The 22,764-nt window shown below is 41.5% G+C and overlaps 1 protein-coding gene across 1 annotated transcript; it reads left to right on the forward strand.

Moving 5' to 3' along the window:
• Positions 1–16,988: 16,988 nt before the first annotated feature.
• Positions 16,989–17,315, forward strand: LOC116481004 (CDGSH iron-sulfur domain-containing protein 1-like). The gene has a single exon (XM_032753374.1). It carries the CDS (start codon positions 16,989–16,991, stop codon positions 17,313–17,315), a length of 327 nt encoding a protein of 108 aa, XP_032609265.1.
• The last annotated feature ends 5,449 nt before the right edge of the window (positions 17,316–22,764 follow it).

The raw sequence follows: 22,764 nt of genomic DNA on the forward strand, positions 1-22,764 counted from the left end.
CCAAAGATTCCTGTTGCAGATCCACACCAGGCCTGGTATCCTGCCTCACCCCTGCCACAGCCAGAACGCACCCCCGCCCCCGCCCATGGCCCCCAAGTCCTCCAACCTCAGGGATGGTGGACATTTACCCTCCCTCTGAAAACTAAGGGCCCCCAAAACCAGCTCTCAGTCAAGCCTCAGCCTTTCCTGCTCCTGGGCCACTGCTGGGCTCAGAGGCACTGCAATGCTGAGGGCAGCCACCGCAGGCTTTCCTCTAACAGGCCATGCACAGAATAGATGAAGTCAGTGTCAGATAGATGGAGGTCTTACTTGTAATCCTGAGCCTCAGTTCTTCTGTCAACTGGGCACAAAATTAGTACCCACCCCCAGGGCCATCGTGAAGATGAAAACATATTAATGCTCTAAACCATGGGATGGTGATTAATAAAGATTACCTATGAGTGTGAGAATGCTTAAAGCTGAAGACTCAATAGACCAGAAGAGCAAGGCTTGTCTGCCCCAGATGACACTACTTCCCATCCATTTATCCACCCCTGCCTTGAAGCCACCCCTAAGTCCAGCGCTCACTTTCAGATCCCTAGAGACACAGCTCCATTAAGAATGAATTCATTCATTCAGGGCCTACAGTAAGAGGACAGGTGAAAGTCCGTGACCCACCCATCCTTTTCCCATCTCCCATTCCAGTGGAGTCCCACACCATGAAGGGCCTCGTATGTAAGTCTATAGACCCCTCCTTAAGCCCATACATTCAAGCCCAGTTCACATGCTGCCACCCCTGAGACTTAGAAATGCCCTCATGGGTGGCTCAGGAAAGACCCCAACGAGACTCCACGCAGGCCTCAGGGCCATTGGAGCAGAGGAGTCCAGGGTCCCTTGTACCAGGAGTACAGTGGATAAACCTAGGGTCAGACTCCAGCTGGGAATGTTGCTTTGGTCCCTTGTCCCCTGAGAAAGGGCAAGGCTGGAGGAAGACCAGAGCAGGGACACAAAAGCACCGTGACCAGGGCAGTTACTTTCCCTCATTTACTCAATACATTCTCTGGGAACCCTGTGTGCCCTGGAAATACCAAGGTGAATAAGGCCCAAGACCTGCCTACAGGGAGTTCTCAGTCTGGGGATGTGACGAGGTTCTCATAATTGCAGTAAAGTGAGCCCCGTGGGAGAGATGTGAACCACAGCAACCAAGCTCAGAGGTGGAGCAGCCCCAAACAGCAGAAAACCTCTGAGCAGGAGGAAGGGGAGTCCTGCGGGCAGAGAATGGAGGCAAGAGTACTCTGAAAGAAGACAGCGCAGGCCAAGGTGTGCAGGAGTGTGGGCCTGGGCTCCAGCACCATTTGGGAAGGCAGATCCCAGGAGGAGGAAGAGTTGAAGATGAGGCTCAAAAAGCGGAAAGGAAGTGAACCAAGCAGGGCTCCTGTGCTAGGGAGCACTAAGGAGTCTCCAGACTCTCAAATTCCAGCCCGGCCCTCCACACACAGTCTACTCCACCTGCTTAGCAGAGAACCTTCCCTGTCTTGCTCATGGGCTCCATCCTGCCTCCCAGCTCAGTGCCAATACAGCACCAGGAATGTCCATGGCCACCTCATCACCACATGTGCAAGGGTGACATCACAAGCCATCTGTAGCTCTGGACAACACAGCCCCTGTTGGCCTGGTGATGAAGCTGTGATTAGATGCCGGGGCCAGGCCTAGGGCTGATGGCTGGAGCCCAGCTGGCCCCAGCTGGAGAGGCAGCTGCCCTTCCCAGGCAGCACCTTTCCCCTCCTGAAGCACATCCCATGCTACCCAGGAATTAGCTAGGGAGGGACACTGTGAAAAACCAATGCCTCTGAAACTTGGGGAATATCACAACTACAGATTTAGAAATCCCCAGAATATGAAAGGCGGAGACTTATATGACCTTGACTGACCTAGCTTCCTGTAGACAATGATGCCCTCAACTGCACAATGGACTTCAGGACCAGGGTATAGAAGGTGGGTGACATGCCTGCCACCATCTTCCTTCAATCAATAAGCCCTAGGCCGGCTTCACCCTTTTCCAAACACCACCTTCCCACATGCACCTGCCCCCACAGCCTCTGGCCTGGCCACACACAGCTCCTCAATACACTCACTGCTGCACTCAGAAGGGTCTTCTCACTACTCGGCGAGTCCCTTCTCACTCAGTCCCCCAGCAGAGCAATACCCTAGGTACCAAGCCAAACCTCAAAGGGTCAAAGGCAAGGAGGCAGGAACCTGGCGCGCTCAGGGAAGAGTGTGACAGGACCCAGTGTGGGAGAAGCAGGGGGGCAAAGTGGACATAGTAGCCTGGGGTCAGGTCACCAAGAGCACCCCACACCAGGTGGAGAATCACTGTTGCCTTAGCACTCCACCCCAACCCTTGCCAAGCATGTTACATTTCAAGATCTATTGATAGAGGGTAGAGGCCACCCTAGGACATCTTCTGGACTCCTGGAGAGGTTATAGGAGCTTTCTGGGACTATATGGCAAAAATGCCCTCAGCTTTCAAAATCTAAGTCAAAGTCACCTGCTGTCTGGAGACTTTTCTGATTTCCCAGTTCTTTCCTTGCCCCACTGTACCTGCAAGAAGGCTATCATAGCATTGTGCTTAATGGCTGGTAGTTCTATCTTCCCCCACACCTTAGGTCTTTCAAGTGGAAAAACTATGTCTTATTTATCTTTGTATTTCCAGAGTCCAGTAAAGTGACTAGCATGGCAAGTTTGTTCAAAGATGGATGGATGGATGAATGAATGGATGGATGATAGACTCTGCATTTCATAGCAGTCACAGATTCAATGAACATATCTTCAAATTACCACTTACCAAAAAGCTAAAGTGGATAAAAGCATTGGACCCAATTATGGTTTTCCCAGGTACCCTTCCTTCTGTCTGCCCATCTCACTGGTGCTCAAAACCCTTGGCAGATTCCTCTGTAGAGCTGAGCTGGGGCATCAGGCCCAGCCTCCCAAAGACATCATGGGAGAGGAAGAGCCACGACTGGATCCTGGCACCAGAACAACCCTTCGGTAATTACATGTTTCCAGACAGACATAAATAGACAGATTAGCCTTTCTGCATTTTTCTCATAAAAATAACAACAGTTCCTAAGCACACTGGCACGAGCATGGACATTAAGCATTGCAACCTGCTGTTCTTGGCAGGCAAGGGCTGGCCTTCCTTGCTGTTTCCCCCTATACTACCTCCCCCTCCAGGCTCTTGGAGGGCTCCTCATGCCTGGCTCTGTCCACCCCTATCGCCCCAGAGCAGGTTGGCAGCCAAGCCCTGAGACTGGCTAAGGGCTTTTATGAGCATCATGTCCATGCTTTGCTGTTCTCTTGGCTGGATCTTTATCTGCTTTTAGCCATTATGTAACTAAAAATCCTGTACACACGGTGAAACGATTATATGCCCTTTCTGTACTAGGGAGAATGTTTGCTTTATTTCTGCCCTAACCCCGAAGAACAGCACTCCTAACAATGAAGCCCCTAACATTATACACACACTTAATGTAATCTCTCTCCCTTTCCTTCTGCTCTGGCCCTCTTCCTCTTCCTCCTCATCTCTCTCTCTCTCATTCTCTCTCTCTCTGTTTCATTCTTTTCTACTTGTCCTCAGACTCCCATGCTGAACCTGGTTATGACCATGGCCCAAGGACCAAGGCACCTTCACTTTGCCTCCCACACTCTTCCACACCTGACCTGCCTCTAAGGCCTCAGTGCTCAAGAATCAGACCCTAAAGTACCGATCACCAGACCCTCCTCCCTAAGGCCCATGGATCCCCCAAGCTAAAAGAAGTCCTATCCTCATCCTCCTAGCAGATACTGACCCAATCAGGCCTCTGGCCACAAGGTCAAGGGTCTACGACTAACCATCAGATGGCCATTGTTGTGGGAGACAAATGCGTGGAAGACAAATGATGACTAGAACTGCTTTCAGGCCATAAAAAGCTTTATTTTCTCTTCCATGTGATGCTATTACTCCTCATGGTCTCCCTCAGAAAGACCCAGAACAAGGGGTCTACATGCCACATACCCAGTCAACTATGCAAGGTATCTCTCAAGAGGGCTACAACATTCAATGAAAAAGAAGAGGAATTTGAAGTCAGAGGCCTTCAGTTCAAGTCCCAGCTCTACCTCTCATTAGTTGGTAGGTTCAGGCAAGTCACTTCCCCTCTCTGAAACACAAAAGCAAAAATGGTGGTATTGTGCCAAATCATCAACGTGTGTGTGTGTGTTCTATTACTACACAATGTGGTGTCCCATGCCATTTTCACTTACAATGCAGCTTAGTAATTATTTCACATAGGTACATAAAGCTTTCTTGTTCTTTCCACAGCTATGTAGTATTCATTTGTATAGATGTAATGCTATTTTTTAATAAATAAGTAATCCCCAATCAACTTATTTTTAAGCTATTTTCAGTCTTTGACTCTCTCCATCAATGCTGCAGTGAACAACCTTGTAAAAATATCATTTGAAACACTGCAAATATATCTGCAAATTAAAGCACAGATATAAAATTACTGGGTCAAAGGACATATGCATTTTTAAATACAATAGGCTTTGTCCAATTACCCTTATAAATGTTGAATCAATTTGCACTTCCACTAGAAAGGTATGCACGCTCGTTTCCCATATTCTTGAAAACACAATTTTTCACTAACATTTAATCATTGCCAAATGTTGATGAAAATTCGTATCTCAGTATAATTTACATGACTTATTTTTAACGGGTGTGAGAATCTTTTCATATTTTTGACCATGTGTATTTCCTTTTCTATCTGTTTACAATATTTTTCCATTGTTTTATTTAGCTATTGGGTTGTCAGTATTCAGGAGCTTTTAACCTGAAGCTGCAGAGAGAACACAAACCTCCAAAAATTGAGTACAAATGTTATGTAAGCATGTGTTCATTTCTCTTGAAAATGTGTTTATTGCTTTTAACCAATTCTCAAAGGGTTTGTGACCTTTAAAAGTTAAAACAAGTGAATGAGATTGCCATTAAGAACTCTTCAAGAGTTAACAACTGAATCTATGAATGCTGCCGAGTTTAAGGTGCTGAGCATCAATAAGCACCTATCTGTGTGCCCAGTACTGGCTCAGTGGGGTCGTAGGATACGCTAAAGGACTGGCTTTGCAAATCCAACATGAGTCTCTACACATGTTCCACTTGCAGTTTAGATGCAATATTTATAGGTAGAAGGGTGATCTATTCACCCCTAGGGACACCATGATAAATTAGAAAACATAGGTACCATGATGAATGTGGGATTCTGATGAATACTCTAGTCCTACTATCAGTTTCAGTAACCACAATCAACTTGTTCCTGGAGGTTATATACCGCCCTTGACATTTGCTTCTCTGGAATCCCATCATTCCCAGTGAAATCAAGAAAACCCTTCCTATGGCAATCTCTCCCCCCATCAACTCCTGCCTGCAGCAAACAACCATTACAAAGTCTTGCAAGAATGCCAGTACTTCTCCCACCAATGTACAGTGTTTCTCAACTACTTTGTATAAAAGAGTGATATTTGTGTGAACCCTCCTGTAAGGGGCTGGGTGAGCAGGTTGCATATGATAGATCCATTTCAGCATTCCTATCTCTTTAAGCCTTGGGATTTCTTTGTCTGCAGTATGCCAAGGAAGTTCTGATGCGTGAGTTTCATTTCACTCAGGACACCATTGAGTCCAAGTTTCAGTCAAAAAAAAAAAAAAAAAGCAAACTGCCAGAGTCATGCTGAGCTGCTCAAGCTAACAAATTAGATCAAGAACCTGGTAAATACATGCATCTTGATACATTTGTCCCAATCCAACATTACATAACCTCCTCTGTAGACTGTCACCTTGTAATTTTTCTTGCATGTATGCTTTCTCCTCCCGGGTCATACTTTGTTCTCAACCCTCTTGGGCATGCTAGGATCTGACTTAGTTTTGAATCTGAAAACAATGAGAGGTAGTGAGAATATGTCTTAAGGGGATTTAGCATCTCCTTACAAGGTCCTTAAGCAAGTGGAAAGTAGTCTCCACAGCAGTGGAGAAGGTTGCTTCTAATGGCAAAGTAGGCACAGAGAGATTTGGGATGTGAGGCCAAGCTATTCTGAATCAGCCAAATCTACCCAAATGTCTCCATACCTATTCTCAGTGTCTCACTCTTTCTTAAACAATGTCCTCACTTTAACACAAGACCTGGTATGGCTGTAAATTACATTGTGCTATTATCTGCTACTTCATAATTGAACTTTGTAACACACTAAGTTACAAAACAAGCAACAATTATTTTAAGGCAGTTACAGAAGCACTCTGATTCTCTGATCATTGACTTGTACCCTGAGATTATTCATTTCTCTTATTCCAGTGCAGTCAGAAATGGCCAGCCTGCCCACCCTTACAAGTCTCACTCCACGTGGCCACCATGATATCCTATAGCAGTCACCATGTAGTCTGCCAAAGCCTTGCCTTTCATAGGTTCTTTATTCCAGGCAACTTCAGGTGACATTTTAAAACTACTGTTTGCCATGGTAGGCCATGCATTGTCAATATTCCATTTTCTTTTGAGAAAGAAGCCATCACTAGCTTCAAACCTAACCTGCACAGATAACCAACCCATTCTTCTCATCTTTAAATGTCTGCTTTCTAGGAGCACTTGCAGTGCCAAATACTGAATCAGTCAGGAGCCAGTCAGGAAAACAGAAATCTCTCCAGTTATATTAAGCAGGATGTTGTTTCATGCAAAAATGCAGGTGTTTATAAAACTGTTAGAATAATATTAGGAAAGACCACGATTAGCTTTTAGGAACCCATGAAGGATGACCAGAGCAGGAACATGTCCAGAGATCACTATAATACCTCCCCCTTCTTCCTAGATTCAACAGACTGAATGATGAATAAACTTCTCATTTTCCATTATAATTTTTTAATTGAAAGATTAACAATAAAATTAGAAATATGGTTAAAAACACAAAGCTGTTTTAACATTGCAAACTTAACAGTATTATATACCTTAGAAAAGCAAAACCAAAAATGAACTGATATAGCTATCTCAGGCTTTGCTATAGCTGAGACTTTGGGTCTCAGGTCTAGGAAGGGCTTGGCTTTCTAACATCTGAAAGTAGTGCTCTTTGTCACTTGGTCATTTGACTCTGGTTTTTGCTTTAATTTTTTTTTTTTTCAGTGAAATCCACAAGTGGCTCGTCCATGTTTCTGGGATTTCCAGCAACTTCTTCAGATGCATAAAACTCTTTTGGCCTTTCTTCCACTGAGGCTGTTGTCTTTTTAGAGAAAAGCTTTTTATCTCTGACAATCACTTTCTACTAATCTCTGGAAAAAGGCCTCTGTTGTCTTCTCATAAACCCTAAAAATGGGTCTGTAGGGCCATGACACTCCAGAATGTTCTGTGCTTGTGTACAGCCCAGGAGTTCCCATAAACTAGCAATGACTCCCCTAAGGCATCCTCAGCCATTAATACCTGTACTAGGGTTCTCCAAAGAAACAGAACCAACGGAATGTGTGTATATACAAACATACAGAGAGGGAGGTATTTATTTTAAGGAATTGGTTCAAGCAGTTGCAGAGGCTTGACAAGTACAAAATCTACAGGGTCTGGCAGCAGCTGGAGATCCCAGGATGAACTGCAGTGTGAGTCCAAAAGTCATCTGCTACAGAATTCCTCCTTGCTTCAAGGTCAGTCTTTGCTCTTAAGACCTTCAACTGATCGGATGAAGCCTATTCACATTATGGAGGGTGGTCTGCTTTACTTCAAGCCTACTGATTTAAACATTAATCTCATCTTTAAAAATACCTTCATGGAAGTATGTAGAATAATGTTTGACCAAATATCTGAGCACCATGGCCAAGTTGGCACAGAAAATTTGCCATCACAATACCTCCTTCAAGAAGCCCTTTCTAGGGAGCAGCCCACTGAACAGACTCAGAACGTAGCCTTCCTCCCACGCAGCATCCCACGCCTTCAGGGTACTATGGTGTTTTACAAACATGTCAATCTCACCTACTTGAATCCGCACACCTCAATGGCAGAATCACTTCTGATTCATCTCTGTAGCCTGCTACCAGCCCAAACCTGACAGAGATGGCTTAGTAAGTGTTTGCCGATTGAAAGAATGAATGATCACTGTAGGAGCTGGGGGAAGCTGATCCTACTTCCTCTCTCTTGAGAGGGTCTTGCTTCTCTCAGAACATCTTTTCAATAGACATTTGAACATGCAAAATAGAGGTGTTTTGTTTTTTTTTTTTTTTTTTGAGACGGAATCTCGCTCTGTCGCCCAGGCTGGATGGAGTGCAGTGGCGTGATCTCAGCTCACTGCCAGCTCCTCCTCTCAGGTTCATGCCATTCTTCTGCTTCAGCCTCCTGAGTAGCTGGGACTACAGGTGCCTGCCACCACGCCCGGCTAATTTTTTGTGTTTTTAGTAGAGACGGGGTTTCACCATGTTAGCCATGATGGTCTCGATCTCCTGACCTCATGATCCGCCCTCCTCAGCCTCCCAAAGTGCTGGGATTACAGGCGTGAGCCACAGTGTCAGGCCCAAAATAGTGTTTTAAGGCAACCTGGTGTGGTTTCTTCATGGGGAGACAAGGTACACATGAGACCAGTTAAAGATTATAGCACACCAACCTCACTTAATACCAAGTTGGTACTACAAATAGTACCTTGAGTAACCCACTGTAAGTCTTTCTACTGATCATTTCTAACCAATGAGGGAAATACTTTAGGTATCCTGGATAAAAGCACCTTGAAGTCAGGATCTGAACACTGTGACAGGCCCTCTTGCATCTCACTCTGGACCAGGTTCTGAGCTGGTTTCTTTCTTGATGTCAGATCTGAAAATCCTGCAAACTAAACACATCTGATTCCCAAACCACCTCCTTGCAGTCAGGAATGGCCCATGCAGTGACGCATTCATGGAGGGGCTCCCACAGTTCCCAGCCCTGCCAAATCACTGACATGCTTCCCCAGACACTATGAACGGTGCCAGCAAGTCCCGCTGGAAGCCGAGTCTCCTCATGTCCCGATTCTGTTCTGTCTTCAGACAGACTCAGAGGGGAACATGAGCATGAAACACACAGCAATGCGGCCATCAGCCAGGGACATCAGAGCCCAACCCACTTCTTCTTGGGGTGAAGACAGACCTAGCATTGACAGCAGAGGGAGGCGTGATTTCCCCAGCAAAGTCCAAACTTCCTCACTGGGAGCTTTAGAAACCTCTAGATGTGAAGGTTACTTATCAGGGATCCATGAGGCCAGGAGGGTCAAAGAAGGAAAGGGAGCCTGGGCTAGGGAATGGCCTGAGGGTGAAGGATCTCTCCCCACCACCTTCATTTCTGGACTATTTGATGAAGGAAGGAGGAACCATTGCTCTTCACTGGTGTTGGGGGCAGGGAGCGGGGGAGGAATACAGGTCTGGGAGATCTGCCTCTGATTAGCTGAGTGGCTCTCAGCAAGCTCCTTAAAAGTCCTGGTTTGTGTCACAGTGGAGGGGAGGTGATGGAGGACAGGCAGTCCTCGGGTGATTAATGGTGTCTGGGTTTCCACCTCCAGAATTAGTGCTCTAACTCTTTTCTGAGAACTGGATGCAAGAGTCTTTAGCTGGAGAGGTGCTCCGTTTCACTCCCCACCCACACACCCTGCTAAGTGCAGAGCCAGGCACACAGATTTCTCCATCAACAGCTCTCGGATTGACGAAGAAAAGTCTTCTAAAGGGAAAACATTGTTTTTCATTGACTAGGGTGGGTTAGCAATGAATGAAGTTCCAGGACCCTGAATTCCAAATGGCTTCTCACACGGGTCAGGTGCTTTCCTCGGTGGTGTTCTGCCTGGGGGGTCTTCTCCTGAGAACAAGGCCTATACCTCCTCCTGTCTTATCCTCTTAGCCAAGAACAGGACCAGACACCAGCTGGGTACTAGGTGAAGCTCCGGGGTGAAGAGGCATACATAGACGAAGGGATGGATAGAGACACTGAACGTGTTTGTGAAAGAGCACCTGGCCTCTGTAGACCCTGCCTTGGCCTGAACTGGATTTCCCTGTTCTAATCATCACCCAGCCTTTGCTCTGCAGGGAAATATATGGGTGAGCAGAGAGCCACACATACTTCCCCAGTGAGCTTCAGCTCGCCCCCTCACCATCAATCTCCAGGAGGCTGGCTCCCCAAGTGGCTCATTGTTTCTGGTTTTATCTGAAGCAAAAATAGACTCTTGCAAACATTCCAGTCTTGAGGTCATCAGTTCACAGGCCTCATCCAGCCCTGGCTGAGGTTCCTCCGTCGAGCTCACTCAGGACACTGTGGCTGCCTGGGCACAGCTGGCTTCATTGCCATTGTGGCTTATTCAACACAGCATGTTCTTCCCTCAGGCCTTTTAGATGGTCCTTGGATATGAAGCTATTCACAGACAGCAATGCCAAGCACTCAGACACCTTAAATAGCTGCCAAGACACAGACCTCCGGGGCCAATCATGTCCCTTTTGGGGAATGACTCAGTTACCACTCATGAGAGCCACCATGACTTCTCAGGGCCCCCAGGGCATACTGCATGGACAGGGCTCTTTTCCCATAATTCATTCCATGCTATGGGTGTTTGTCTACATATCTTGCCCTGTCGTCGGAGGGGAAGCTTCTGGTGGGTAGAAGCCAGGTCTGATTCAGCCCCAGGACCTTGCCAGGGAATATAACCAAATTCCCTCCTAGACAATTTTGTTAAAAGAGGCCTCATCAGGAAATATTTATTTATTTATTTATTTACTTATTTATTTATTCATTCATTCATTCATTCATGAAAGGATCGACTAAAAGACACCCACTCATGCTATAGATTCTGGAATGTTCATGTCAAATTCGGCCAGGTCATCAAAGCTCTTTGTCCAGCCTGTATCCTTTGACCACCACCTCCCATTCTTTTTTCCTGGCTTGGATATTGTCACTGTGGCCTCTGCTTGCATCGGGAACTGGTGTGAGAAAGAGCCATTGGGAGACACTCCGATTGAGTTTTGGAAGGAAAGCCATCCAGTTCTTGGCACAGTGCCCCACTTTTGTCTAAGATTTTTCCTAAGAATCTGGTTTGTTGTTATCCTATGGGTGATGCTACTGCTCAGATTTCCCTATTTGCCTTTGCTGCTAAGAAGTTTATAGACTAATTGCCAACCCATCACTGGGAATGCATAGACAGGATTGCATTATGAGGATTAATCTTACCTCCAACATTTTTATTTTCATACCCCTATTTTCCCTTTGCCCAACCCCCTATATTTTATTGTATCTTGCTGTTTATAAACTGCGCCAGGTTTCTTTTGAGACAAGTTGAGGTCTAAATTTATTAATAGATTAACTTATTTTAAAGTTTTATCCGGGTGGGCGCGATTGCCTGTAACCCCAGCACTTTGAGAGGCCAAGGCAGGCAGATGGTTTGAGCTCAAGAGTTCAAGACCAGCCTGGGAATGTGACAAAACCCTGTTTCTACAAAAAAATTAGCTGGATTAGCTAGTCGTGGTGGCACACTCCTGTAGTTCCAGCTACTCAGGAGGCTGAGGCAGGAGAACTGCTTGTGCCCAGAAGGTGGAGGTTGTAGTGAGCCAAGATAGCACCAAGATAGCACCTTTGCACTCCAGCCTGGCCAACAAAAATGAAATCCTGTCTCAAAAAAAAAAAAAGTTTTTTTTTATTTTTTTTAATGTTTTATCAATGAGGGTAGGTCAAGTTTTGCTACATAATAAATAACCCCAATATCTCAGTGGTTTAACAGCACAAAGATCAATGTGTGAATTTATTTATAACACTCCCTTATTTATTTCTCCAGCAGCATTGCTAGGAGCTATGCTCCAGGCCATCACCATTAGAGGTTGCAACCTGACATAAACTCCTATTTGACATATGCTTCCATGATCACTGTGGCAGAAAGGGGAGGGTAAGCATGCATTGGCTCTTAGAGATGCCATACATTACTTCTGCTCATCTTTCACTGATCTTAGTATGTCATATGGCCATAACTGATTACAAGCAGAGCAGAGAAGTACAAAACTACCATCCACCTGAAAGGTGGAACACTGAATATTCATGAATTCTGTTAATGGCAAACACAATGCAAGGGCAACCATATAATATACCATTCAAATTGGGACACTTTTGAGAGTGGAAGGAGGATCTAACAGTAAGAAAAACTAAATAGTTTTCTTAAGATTCATGTGTTGCCTAGCAAATTGATTATTTTATTGATAGACCACAAAATTATTCTATTCAAAAACTAATTTCAAAAATAAAATTTCTGGCCAGGTGCAGTGGCTCATGCCTGTAATCCCAGCACTTTGGGAGGCCGAGGAGGGTGGATCACTTGAGGTCAGGAGTTCAAGACCAGCCTGGCCAACATGGTGAAACTCTGTCTCTACTAAAAATACAAAAATTAGCTGGGCGTGGTGGCAGGCACCTGTAATCCCTTCTACTCAGGGAGCTGAGGCAGAAGAATGGCTTGAACCTGGTAGGTGGAGATTGCAGTGAGCTGAGATCACGCCATTGTACTCCAGCCTGGTGACAGAGCAAGATTCCATCTCAAAAAAATTAATAAAATTTCTTCTAAAACTATAATACAGACTTGTGTATATCAAGTCAAAAAAATATGTTGTAAAGATGTCAACAATAGATACTGGGGACTACTAAAGGTGGGAAGAAGGAAGGGGGCAAAGGTTGAAAAACTGTTAGGTTCTCTGCTCAGCATGTAGGTGGCTGGATCATTCATACCCCAAACCTCAGCATGGCTCAATATGCCCAGGTAACAAACCTGTACACGTACCCCCTGAATCTAAAATAAAAGTTAGAAAAAAAGTTTTAAACCCATAAAATAAAATAAAATTATCCTTTCTTTTCCAACTAGAAAAAGAGATAGAGATTTTGGAAATTGTGAAGAAAAAAGACTTTCTACTCAACAGAAAAACTGAAAGAATACAAATAAATAATCACTGACAAGGAAATATAGTTAAGCAATATGAAAAATGCTCAACTTCATTCTTAATAAAAGAAATGCAGATTGAAAATTTTTTTTAAAATTTAATCTTTATGTTGATCATCTGAACATTAAAAAATAATGTAAACAGAATAATTTATGTTTGTTATGGATTTGCATATTTAATTCTGTTTCCTAGACATATTACCCTCTAATATTTTATCACCAAAATTTCAGAGATTGTAATTTTTTCAAGCTGATCTTATCATTTTAGACTTCGCCATAAAATTGCCTGCAATTTTCTTCAAATTGCACATTATGATTCATACATTTGAAATCATTGATTCTTTGAATTGGCCCTTCTTTGTAGAGTGCAATTTTTTTTAATTGAGAAAGCATTTTGCCTCCTGGTACTGAGATATCTGGAAAGCTTGGAGAAATTTTAATGAAATTGAGGATATTGTCCATTTTAATTATTTTTCATATTTGAAAAGAGTAAATATTTCACTTCAAGTATTTTCACAGATACTTTCCTTTTGCCTCAGAGCAGTTTTCTTTGCCAAAACATGTTAAGTAAGTTGTCTCTATGATTCTTTTGAGTAGTTCACCAGTTTTACATGTTCGAGATCACAGGCCTACTCAACTCCACTCCACCACATTGCAGAATACAAATTTACTTAACTACCATGTGAGCACCATCACAAGATTCGCCCCATAAATCAAGATATTCCAAAGCACTTAGAAAATTTGAATATTAAGTGTGGCATATCATTTTATCTCTTGTGATTTATTTTTTTTCAGCTTCTCCCTTGCTTTTGTAGAGATAAATCTCAATGTCTTCCTACTTACAGGGCTTGTTTTTAGTAGTCACAATTCAAAAAAAGATTCATAAGCTGATGTCTTAAGATGAACCACTTACTTAATTTGGTTAAATATCTCCAGCTGGTTTTAAACAAAATGAACCAAAATTTAGAGAATTTATTTACACAAAAGCTCTACAACATTTTAAGACACAAGTTGATTCACAAAGTAGTTCTTTAGAAATTCAAAGATTTCTAAAATCTGACTGACAATAGGCAGGAAAGAAAAATGTGTATACTGTCATGCTAAACTATTTTGCACTCAAAATCAGTTTTGTCACAAAATTTTGTAGTTCACTTTTCTGAGTACATATAAAATTACTCAATTTTTTACAACTACAGTTTCTAATTCAACTGATGGGGGGGAAAGCGACATTTGGAAACAGTTATTAAGTATGTGTGCACCCAACCAACTTCAAGTACATTCTGAGTCTATTAATATCTTAATTTAGTAAGAAAATTATTTCCTCTATAACACTGTGTTCCACCAAAATTTGTATTTTTATTATCATTGAAGAGAATCTCCAATATTCAAGGTCTTAACATTCATTTCATCTGTTTCACTTTTGACAAAATGAACTTACAAAAGCATTACAAGCATACCTCAGAGATATTGCAAGTTCAGTTCCAGACCACTGCAATAAAGCAAATATTGCAATAAAGTGAATCACATTAATTTCTTGGTTTCTCAGGGCATATAAAAGTTATGCTTACACTATACTGTAGTCTATTAAATGTGCGATAGCATTATGTCTAAAAAATACTTTATTGCTAAAAAAATGCTAATGATTATCTGAGCCTTCAGTGAGTTGTAATCTTTTTGCTGGTGGAGGGTCTTACCCTCAGTGTTAATGGCTGCTGAATGATTAGGGTGGTGGTTGTTGAAGGTTGGTGTGGCTGTGGCAATTTCTTAAAATAAGACAACAATGAAGTTGCCTCATCAATCGACTCTTCCTTTCACAAAAGATTTATCTGTAGCATGTGATGCTGCTTGATAGTGTTTTATCCACAATAGGACAACTTTCAAAATTGAAGTCAATCCTCTCAAACCTTGCTGCTGCTTTATCAACTAAGTTTATCTAATATTCTAAATCCTTTTTTGTCATTTCAACAATGTTCACAGAATCTTCACTAGGAATAGATTTCATCTCAGGAAATCACCTTATTTGCTCACCCCTAAGAAGCAACTCCTCTTCCATTGAAGTTTTATCATCATATTGCTACAATTCAGTCACATATTTAGGCTCCAAGTCTAATTCTAGTTCCCTTGCTATTTCCACCACATCTGCAGTTACTTCCTCTACTCAAGACTTGAACCATCAAAGTCATTCATGAGAATTGGAATCAACGTCATCTAAATTCCTGTTAATGTTGATATTTTGACCTCCTCCAATGCATCACAAATGTTCTTAATGGCACCTAGAATGGTGAATGCTTCCTGGGCAGTTTTCAATGTGCTTTGCCAAGATTCAGCAGAGTAATCACTATCTATGGCAGCTATAGATTTACAAAATGTATTTCTTAAATAATAAGATATGAAAGTCAAAATTACTCCTTGATCCATGGGCTGCAGAATGGATGTTTTGTTAACAGACATGAAAACAACATTAATCTCCTTGTACGTCTCTACCAGAGCTCTTAGGTGACTAGACACGTTGTCAATTAGTAGTAATATTTATAAAGGAATCATTTTTTCTGAGCAATAGGTCTCAATAGTGGGCTTAAAATATTCAGCAAACCATGTTATAAACAGATGTGCTATCATCTAGGCTTGATTTTTCCATTTCTAGAGCACAGGCAGAGTTGATTTAGCATAATTTTTAAGGGCTCTAGGACTTTCAGAATGGTAAATAAGCATTGGCATCAACTTAATGTCACCAGTTGCATTAGCCCCTAACAAGAGAGTCAGCCTGTCCTTTGAAGCTTTAAACCCAGGCATTGACTTCTCCTCTCTAGCAATGAAAGTCCTAGATGGCATCTTCTTCCAACAGAAGGCTGTTTTGTCTATGTGGAAAATCTGTTGTTCAGTGTAGCTGAGGTAGGAGGTGGGACTCAACTCCAGAGGCAGGGCTTGGACATCAGTCCAAATTGAGGACTAGCTAAAACAGGGACTAGGTAGAAGCAGCTTTCCATAAGGCATACCCAGCAGTGTGCCATGTCAGTTTACCATTGCATGGCAACACTCAGGAGTTACCACCCCTTTCCATGGCAATGACCCAACAACCCAGAAGTTACTACCCTTTCCTTAGAAATTTCTGCATAAACTGCTTCTTAATTTGCATGCAATTAAAAGTAGGTATAAATACGATTACAGAACTGCCCCGAGCTGCTACTCTCTGCCTATGGGGTTGCCCTGCTCTGCAAGAGCAGTCATGGAGCTGTAACACTGCCACTTCAATAAAGCTGTGTTCTTCTACACTACCACTGGCTCGCCCTTGAATTCCTTCCTGGGAGAAGCCAGGAACCCTCACAGGCTAAGCCCCAATTTGGGGCTCACCTGTCCTGCATCATAGCCAACTTCCTGAATTATCTTAGCTAGATTTTCTGGATAATTTGCTGCAGCTTTTATATCAGCACTTGCTGCTTTTATGTTATGGAGATGGTTTCATTTCCAAAACCTCATGAACCAACTTTTATTAGCTTCCAACTTTTCTTCTGCTGTTCATAGAAGGCAGGTATTACTTAACATTCTGTCTGGAAAAGGAGCTGGATAAGGGAGCTCCTTGTATTATAGCAAAGCAGCCTACATTTTATGTGACATAGTATATTATTAACTCTAGGTATAAAGAAATAAGCTAAAGACACACATTGTTGTTCCTAGAGCAGCCACTAAAATAATAATGCAAAACATATAGCTAAAAATTCAATAGAAAAATCAAAACAGAATACTAAAAAAGTTTCAATTAACTCAAACAAAGGAAGGAAAAGAGAAAAAGTCGGACATAAAACAGAAGCAACAAATACCTAAAAATGGTAAAAAGGCAGACCTAAATCCCACTATATCAATAATTATATTGAATGAAAATGAACTAGATACTACAATTATAAGGCCAATATAGTTGGGATGGATTAAAAAAGAAAAAATTTCAACTATAGTCTGTGAGATGAAACATAAATATAAAAATAGGTTGAGGAATCCATTTGTGCCTGGTAGCCTAGTGCACACACCTTGCAAGCAATGACGCCATGAGTCTGACTTCCAGTTCCAGCATACAAGTTGAATGGATTGCAGCATTTACTGTTGCTGCTGGGACAGCTGCAATTGGTTATCTAGCTTACAAAAGATTTCATGATAAAGATCATCAAAATAAAGCTATGATGAACCTTCACTTCCAGAAAGACAACCCCAAGATAGTACATGCTTTTGACATGGAGGATTTGGAAGATAAAGCTGTGTACTGCCATTGTTGGAGGTCTAAAAAGTTCCCATTCTGTGATGGGTCTCACACAAAACACAACGAACAGACTGGAGACAACGTGGGACTTCTGATCATCAAGAAAAGAGAAACTTAACTGGACACTTTTGATGCTGCATATCAACTTATTGTGAAGTTAACTGATTGCTTAATTAGAATGACTACCACCTCTGTCTAATTCACCTCCCCTGGGTTCTAAATGTGGTATATTGCAGACTGCAGCTTTCGTATTCATGGCATTTGTCTTACTTTTTGAAACATTGTGGTGCACATTTGTTTAAACAAAAAAAAAAAAAAAAAAGGAAAAACCAACCTCATGGCCTGTGGGTTATTTTGGTCTTGTAAGGATCAGTTTCTTTAAAATATTGACATATACAGTTGTATCTTATATAGAATATAGTTGTATCTTGAAGTCAACATATTAAATTATTCTCAAAATTTTTTTAAAAAATATATTGAAAGTAGAAGGAAAGAAAAAGATAACTAGGGAAACACATATCATAAAAAAAGCTGGAGGAGCTACATGCACATCAAATAAAATAGACTTCAAGAAAAGGAGTGTTAGCAGAGATAAGAAGGGACACTTTGTAATGATAAAGGATTCAATTCCACATAACAAGCCTAAATGTGCCTGCAAGTGATAGCAAGCTTTAAAACAAATGAATCAAAACTTAACAGAAGTAAAAGAAGTAGTCAAATCTGTACACAGAGTTGGAGATTTTATCATCCCCTCAGCTACTGATAAAACAAACAAAAAATCAGTACAGGTATAAAAGATCTGAATGATGCTATCAAACACCTTGGTCAAAATTGGCACTTACAGAACACTACATCCACAACTATAGACTACATTATTCTTTTTAAATGCTATGGAGTATTCACCATATGCTGGACCACGACAGGTCTAAATACATCTCAAAATATTAAAATATTATGGAGTATGTTCTTTAACCACAACAAAATTATATTGGAATCAATATTAATGTGAAAGCTAGAAGTGCCCCCAAGTATTTGGAAATTAAACAAATACTAAATAAGTTTCAAAGAATTCAAAAGGGAAACTAGAAAATATTTTGAATTGAATAAAAAGGAAAACACAATGTATCAAAATTTGTGAGATGCCGTTAGAGTGTTCAGATGAAATTTCTTAGCTTATATGAGAAAGGAAGAAAGGTATAGAATCAGCGTTATAAGGTTTCACTTTAAGCTAGAAAAAAAGAGCAAATTAAACCCAAAGTAGATAGAAGGATAGCAATAATAAAGGTAAGAACAGAAATCAATTGGATAGGAAATAGAAACAGTACACTGAAAATTAGATCTTTGAGAAGATGAATAGAATTGATAAACTTCTCATAGGAAGGATCAAGAAAAAAAGAAAATACAAACTACTAATATCAGATTTGAAAGAGCCGATAGTGCTACAAACCCTACAGATATCAAAAGGATAATAATGGAATATTATGCACAATGGTTCATTAATAAGTTTGCCAGCTTACGTGAAATGGGCAAATTCCTTGAAAAGCACAACTTGCCAAAACTGACACAGGTGAAATAGAAAATTTGAATAGCCTTATACATGGCAAAGAAATTGAATTTGGTATCAAAAACATTCCCAGAAAGAAAACCTTCAAGCTCAAGATTCCACCGCTGAATTTAATCAAATATTTAAGCAAGAAATAACATCAATCACCTGTAAACTCTTTCAGAAAATAGAGAAAGGAACATTTGACAGCTCTTTTAATGAGTCTAGCATACTCTGATATATCAAAGCCTGAAAAAAAATTATGAGAAAATTCTCCATTAACACAAATGCAAAAATCCTTAACAAAATACTAGCAAATAGAGTTCATCCATATATGAAAAGGATCATTCATTGTGAACCAGTGGGCTTATTATAGGAATGCAAGATTGATTTAGTATTTGAAAATCAAAGAAATTCACCATACTAACAGAATAAAAGAGAAAAACCACATGATTATCTCAAAATGTAGAGAAAAAGCATTTGTTAGCATTCAAAATTCCCTTAAGTGTATGGGGAATCAAAGTGTATGGGGAATCAACACACACAGTGTATGGGGAATCAAAGAAAAACTTGTTCAGTCTGATAAAGGGCAGCTACAGAAAAAATCTACCAGTGTCATACTTAACGGTAAAACACTGAACACTTCTCCCTTACTACTGGTCACAAGACAAGGATGTCCCGTTTTCAACACTTGTATTTAACATCATACTGGAGGTCCTCACCAGTTCAATACAGAAAAGAAACAAAAGGCATAAAGACTGGAAAGGGAGAAGTAAAGTTTTTCCTTTTCACAAGTGACCTGATCGTTTAATTATCAAAACTTAATATTGACAATAAAACTACTAGAATATGCGAGATTAGCAATGTCAGAGGATATGTCAATAAATATAATCCATTGTATTTCTAGGTAGCAACATTGAACAATTGGAAAATGAAATTAAAGAAATAGCTTCTTTTATAATTATGTCAAAAAGAAACACACTTAGGAACAAATTTAACATCAGTATTGCAAAAACTTCTCAACGAACATTTCAAAATGTTCTGCTTATGTAAATTGAACTGCTTAGGTTAACTGAAAGCCTTAAAAAGTATCCAAAAAAGACATTATGTGCATGGCATGTACTTTCAAAATCTGTTGAATAAATTCTAATGAATACCTAATACATTCCAGGCACTGGAGATACAACAGTTAAAGTCCTAACCTCATGAAATTTACATCCTACTTAGAGAAGCAGCCAATAAAAAGATAAATTATCCTACAATATATCAAGTGCTAATAATTGCTATAAAAAAATAAAACTTGGTAAGGGAGAAGACAGTAATGCAGGAAGATTCTTTTATATAATAGTGAAAGCCTTATTTATTGATTTAAGACAAGGTCTCACTCGGTTGCCAAGCTGGAGTGCAGTGGCACAATCACAGGTCACTTAGGCTGCAAACTCCTGGGCTCAAGGAGTCCTCCCACCTCAGCCTCCCAAGTAGCTAGGACTGACTATAGGCATGTGCCACCATGGCCAGCTAATTTTTTTAATTTTTTTTAGAGGCAGAGTCTCACTATAATGCCCTGGCTGGTCTGGTCTGAACTCCTGGGCTTAAGCGATCCTCCTGCCTTGGCCTCCCAAAGTGCTGGGATTACAGGTGTGAGCCACTGCACCTGGCCAAAAGCCTAACTGATAAGGGGAAAAAAAAAAAAAACATTGAGCAGAAGCCTGAGGAAAATGAGAGAATGAGCTATGTATGTTAATCAGAGATGAGAATTACAGGCAGAGGGAATAGCAGGTACCAGGGTCCTGAGGTATGAGTGTGCCAGTTTGAGAAACAGTGTTAACGACTAGTGTCTCCAGAGTGCAGGGAGGTAAGCAAGAGGAAGAGTAAATGACAGCAGAGGGAGAATGTCTCAGGGACCCAGTGATGCAAGGATTGGGGATTTTCCTGTGTGCATTATGCAAAGCCACAGGAGTGTGCCATGACCTAGATATTTTAAAAGGATCTCTCTGTTACTATGAAGAGGATAAAGTTTAGGGCACCAAGGATAGGAATTGGGTGGGAGACAGAGGCTTTATAACACCTAAAGAGAGATGTCAGTGATGGCACTAGAGGGGCCCAGAAGCTCTGGGGAAAAGTATTCTTTGTGTTCTAAAAACACACCAAAGACACAGCCTATAAGACTTGGAGTCTGAGAAAAAAAAAAAAAGTTGAGGAGTTTACCTGAGCAGCCAGAAGAATAAAGTATGTTTAAAACTGTAGGCGGGGCACAGTGGCTCACGCCTGTAATCCCAGCACTTTGGGAGGCCGAGGCGGGTGGATCACAAGGTCAGGAGATCCAGACCATCCTGGCTAACACGGTGAAACCCCGTCTCTACTAAAAATACAAAAAAATCAGCCAGGTGCAGTGGCGGGTGCCTGTAGTCCCAGCTACTCGGGAGGCTGAGGCAGGAGAATGGCATGAACCCGGGAGGTGGAGCTTGGAGTGAACAGAGATCGCACCACTGCATTCTAGCCTGGACGACAGAGTGAAACTCTGTCTAAAAAAAAAAAACAAAAAAACAAAAACAAAAACAAAAACAAACAAAAAAAACTGTAGGAAGTGCATGTTGAAATAGAAAATCCAAAGGTACATTTTGGACTTGTCCCTTGTGAGATTCAAGTGGAGATCATAGACAGCTGAATATGCAAGTCTAGAGTTCAGGGGACCAGGTTTTGGGAAGGCAAATTTGAGGAGCCATCAGTCTACCGATAGGGTGATCATATAACTTAGCTTTCAAACTGGGACTTTTGCTGAGACTGAAAGGTGGTGCCAATTAAGCCCAGCATTGGGCAAAAACAAGAATTCTCCCAGGCAAACCAGGACACAGGATCATCCTACCTACAGAGGGTGTTAGAACGATGAGACTAGGTGAGATGCTTGAGGAAATTAGGTTGGATTGAGAAGACAAATATTACAATGCCTAAAAATCCAAAGATGAGAGGGGCCAGCAAAGGTCCTATAAGACCAGTCGGTATGAGACCTGAGAGACTGCTGTCCTGGAAGCCAAGTAAAGAACAGGATTTTCAGTAAGAGACAGTGATCAACTGCATCAAATGCTGCTGGCATGTGATGGCAGTGAGAGGATGGACAATGAAAGCTAAACTCTGACCCACAGAAAAGAAAATGTCTGTACACTCTAAAAGCTTTATTCTTTTTTAATATTCAGGGTTGAAGAAGTAGAAAAGTATTAGAGAATGTACATTGTGTTCACTTTAAAGAGAAATAATTCAAATCCTTCTTTAAAAATACACTGTCCAAAATGGAATGCTTTGTCTGGGTACGGTGGCTCACTCCTGTAATCTCAGCACTTTGGGAGGCTGAGGCAGGTGGATCACTTGAGGTCAGGAGTTTGAGACCAGCCTGGCCAATATGGTGAAACCCTGTCCCTACTAAAAATACAAAAAAAAAAAAAAAAAAATAGCCTGGCGTGGTAGCACACACATTTAATCCCAGATACTGGGGAGGCTGAGGCAGGAGAATGGTTGAACCTGAGGGATGGACATTGCAGTGAGCCGAGATGGCACCACTGCACTCCAGCCTGGATGACAGAGCAAGACCCCATCTCAAAAAAAAAAAAAAAAAGTGTTTTATGGTCAGTTAAAAGATTTTTTAAATCGCAAAAAATAATGATAGAAATATTTAAATAGCACATAAGATGTGCCAGCCACTGTTCTTAGTGCTTTACATATATTAACTCATTCAGTCCCTACAAGACGTGGACTATTTTGCTCTCCTCCCATTTTAGAGGAGAAGCAGCCCAGGTAAAGGAAGGTAAAATAACCTATCCAAGTCCCCGTGGATAGTAGGTGACAAAGCCAGCATGAAGACCTTGGTAGCTTGGCTCCAGAGACTGTGCTCTTAGCCCCATCTGGGCTTAGTGCCCTTAAGGCAGGGATATATTCACAGTAGGGGAGAGATTTTTCAAAAACTGACCCTAAGGTGTTGAAAACAGTCATATTTCCAAAGTCACCAAGCTAGGACACAGGATACACAGTT

Source organism: Hylobates moloch, unplaced genomic scaffold (assembly GCF_009828535.3).
Source record: "Hylobates moloch isolate HMO894 unplaced genomic scaffold, HMol_V3 SCAFFOLD_13, whole genome shotgun sequence".
Classification (NCBI taxonomy): Eukaryota; Metazoa; Chordata; class Mammalia; order Primates; family Hylobatidae; genus Hylobates; species Hylobates moloch.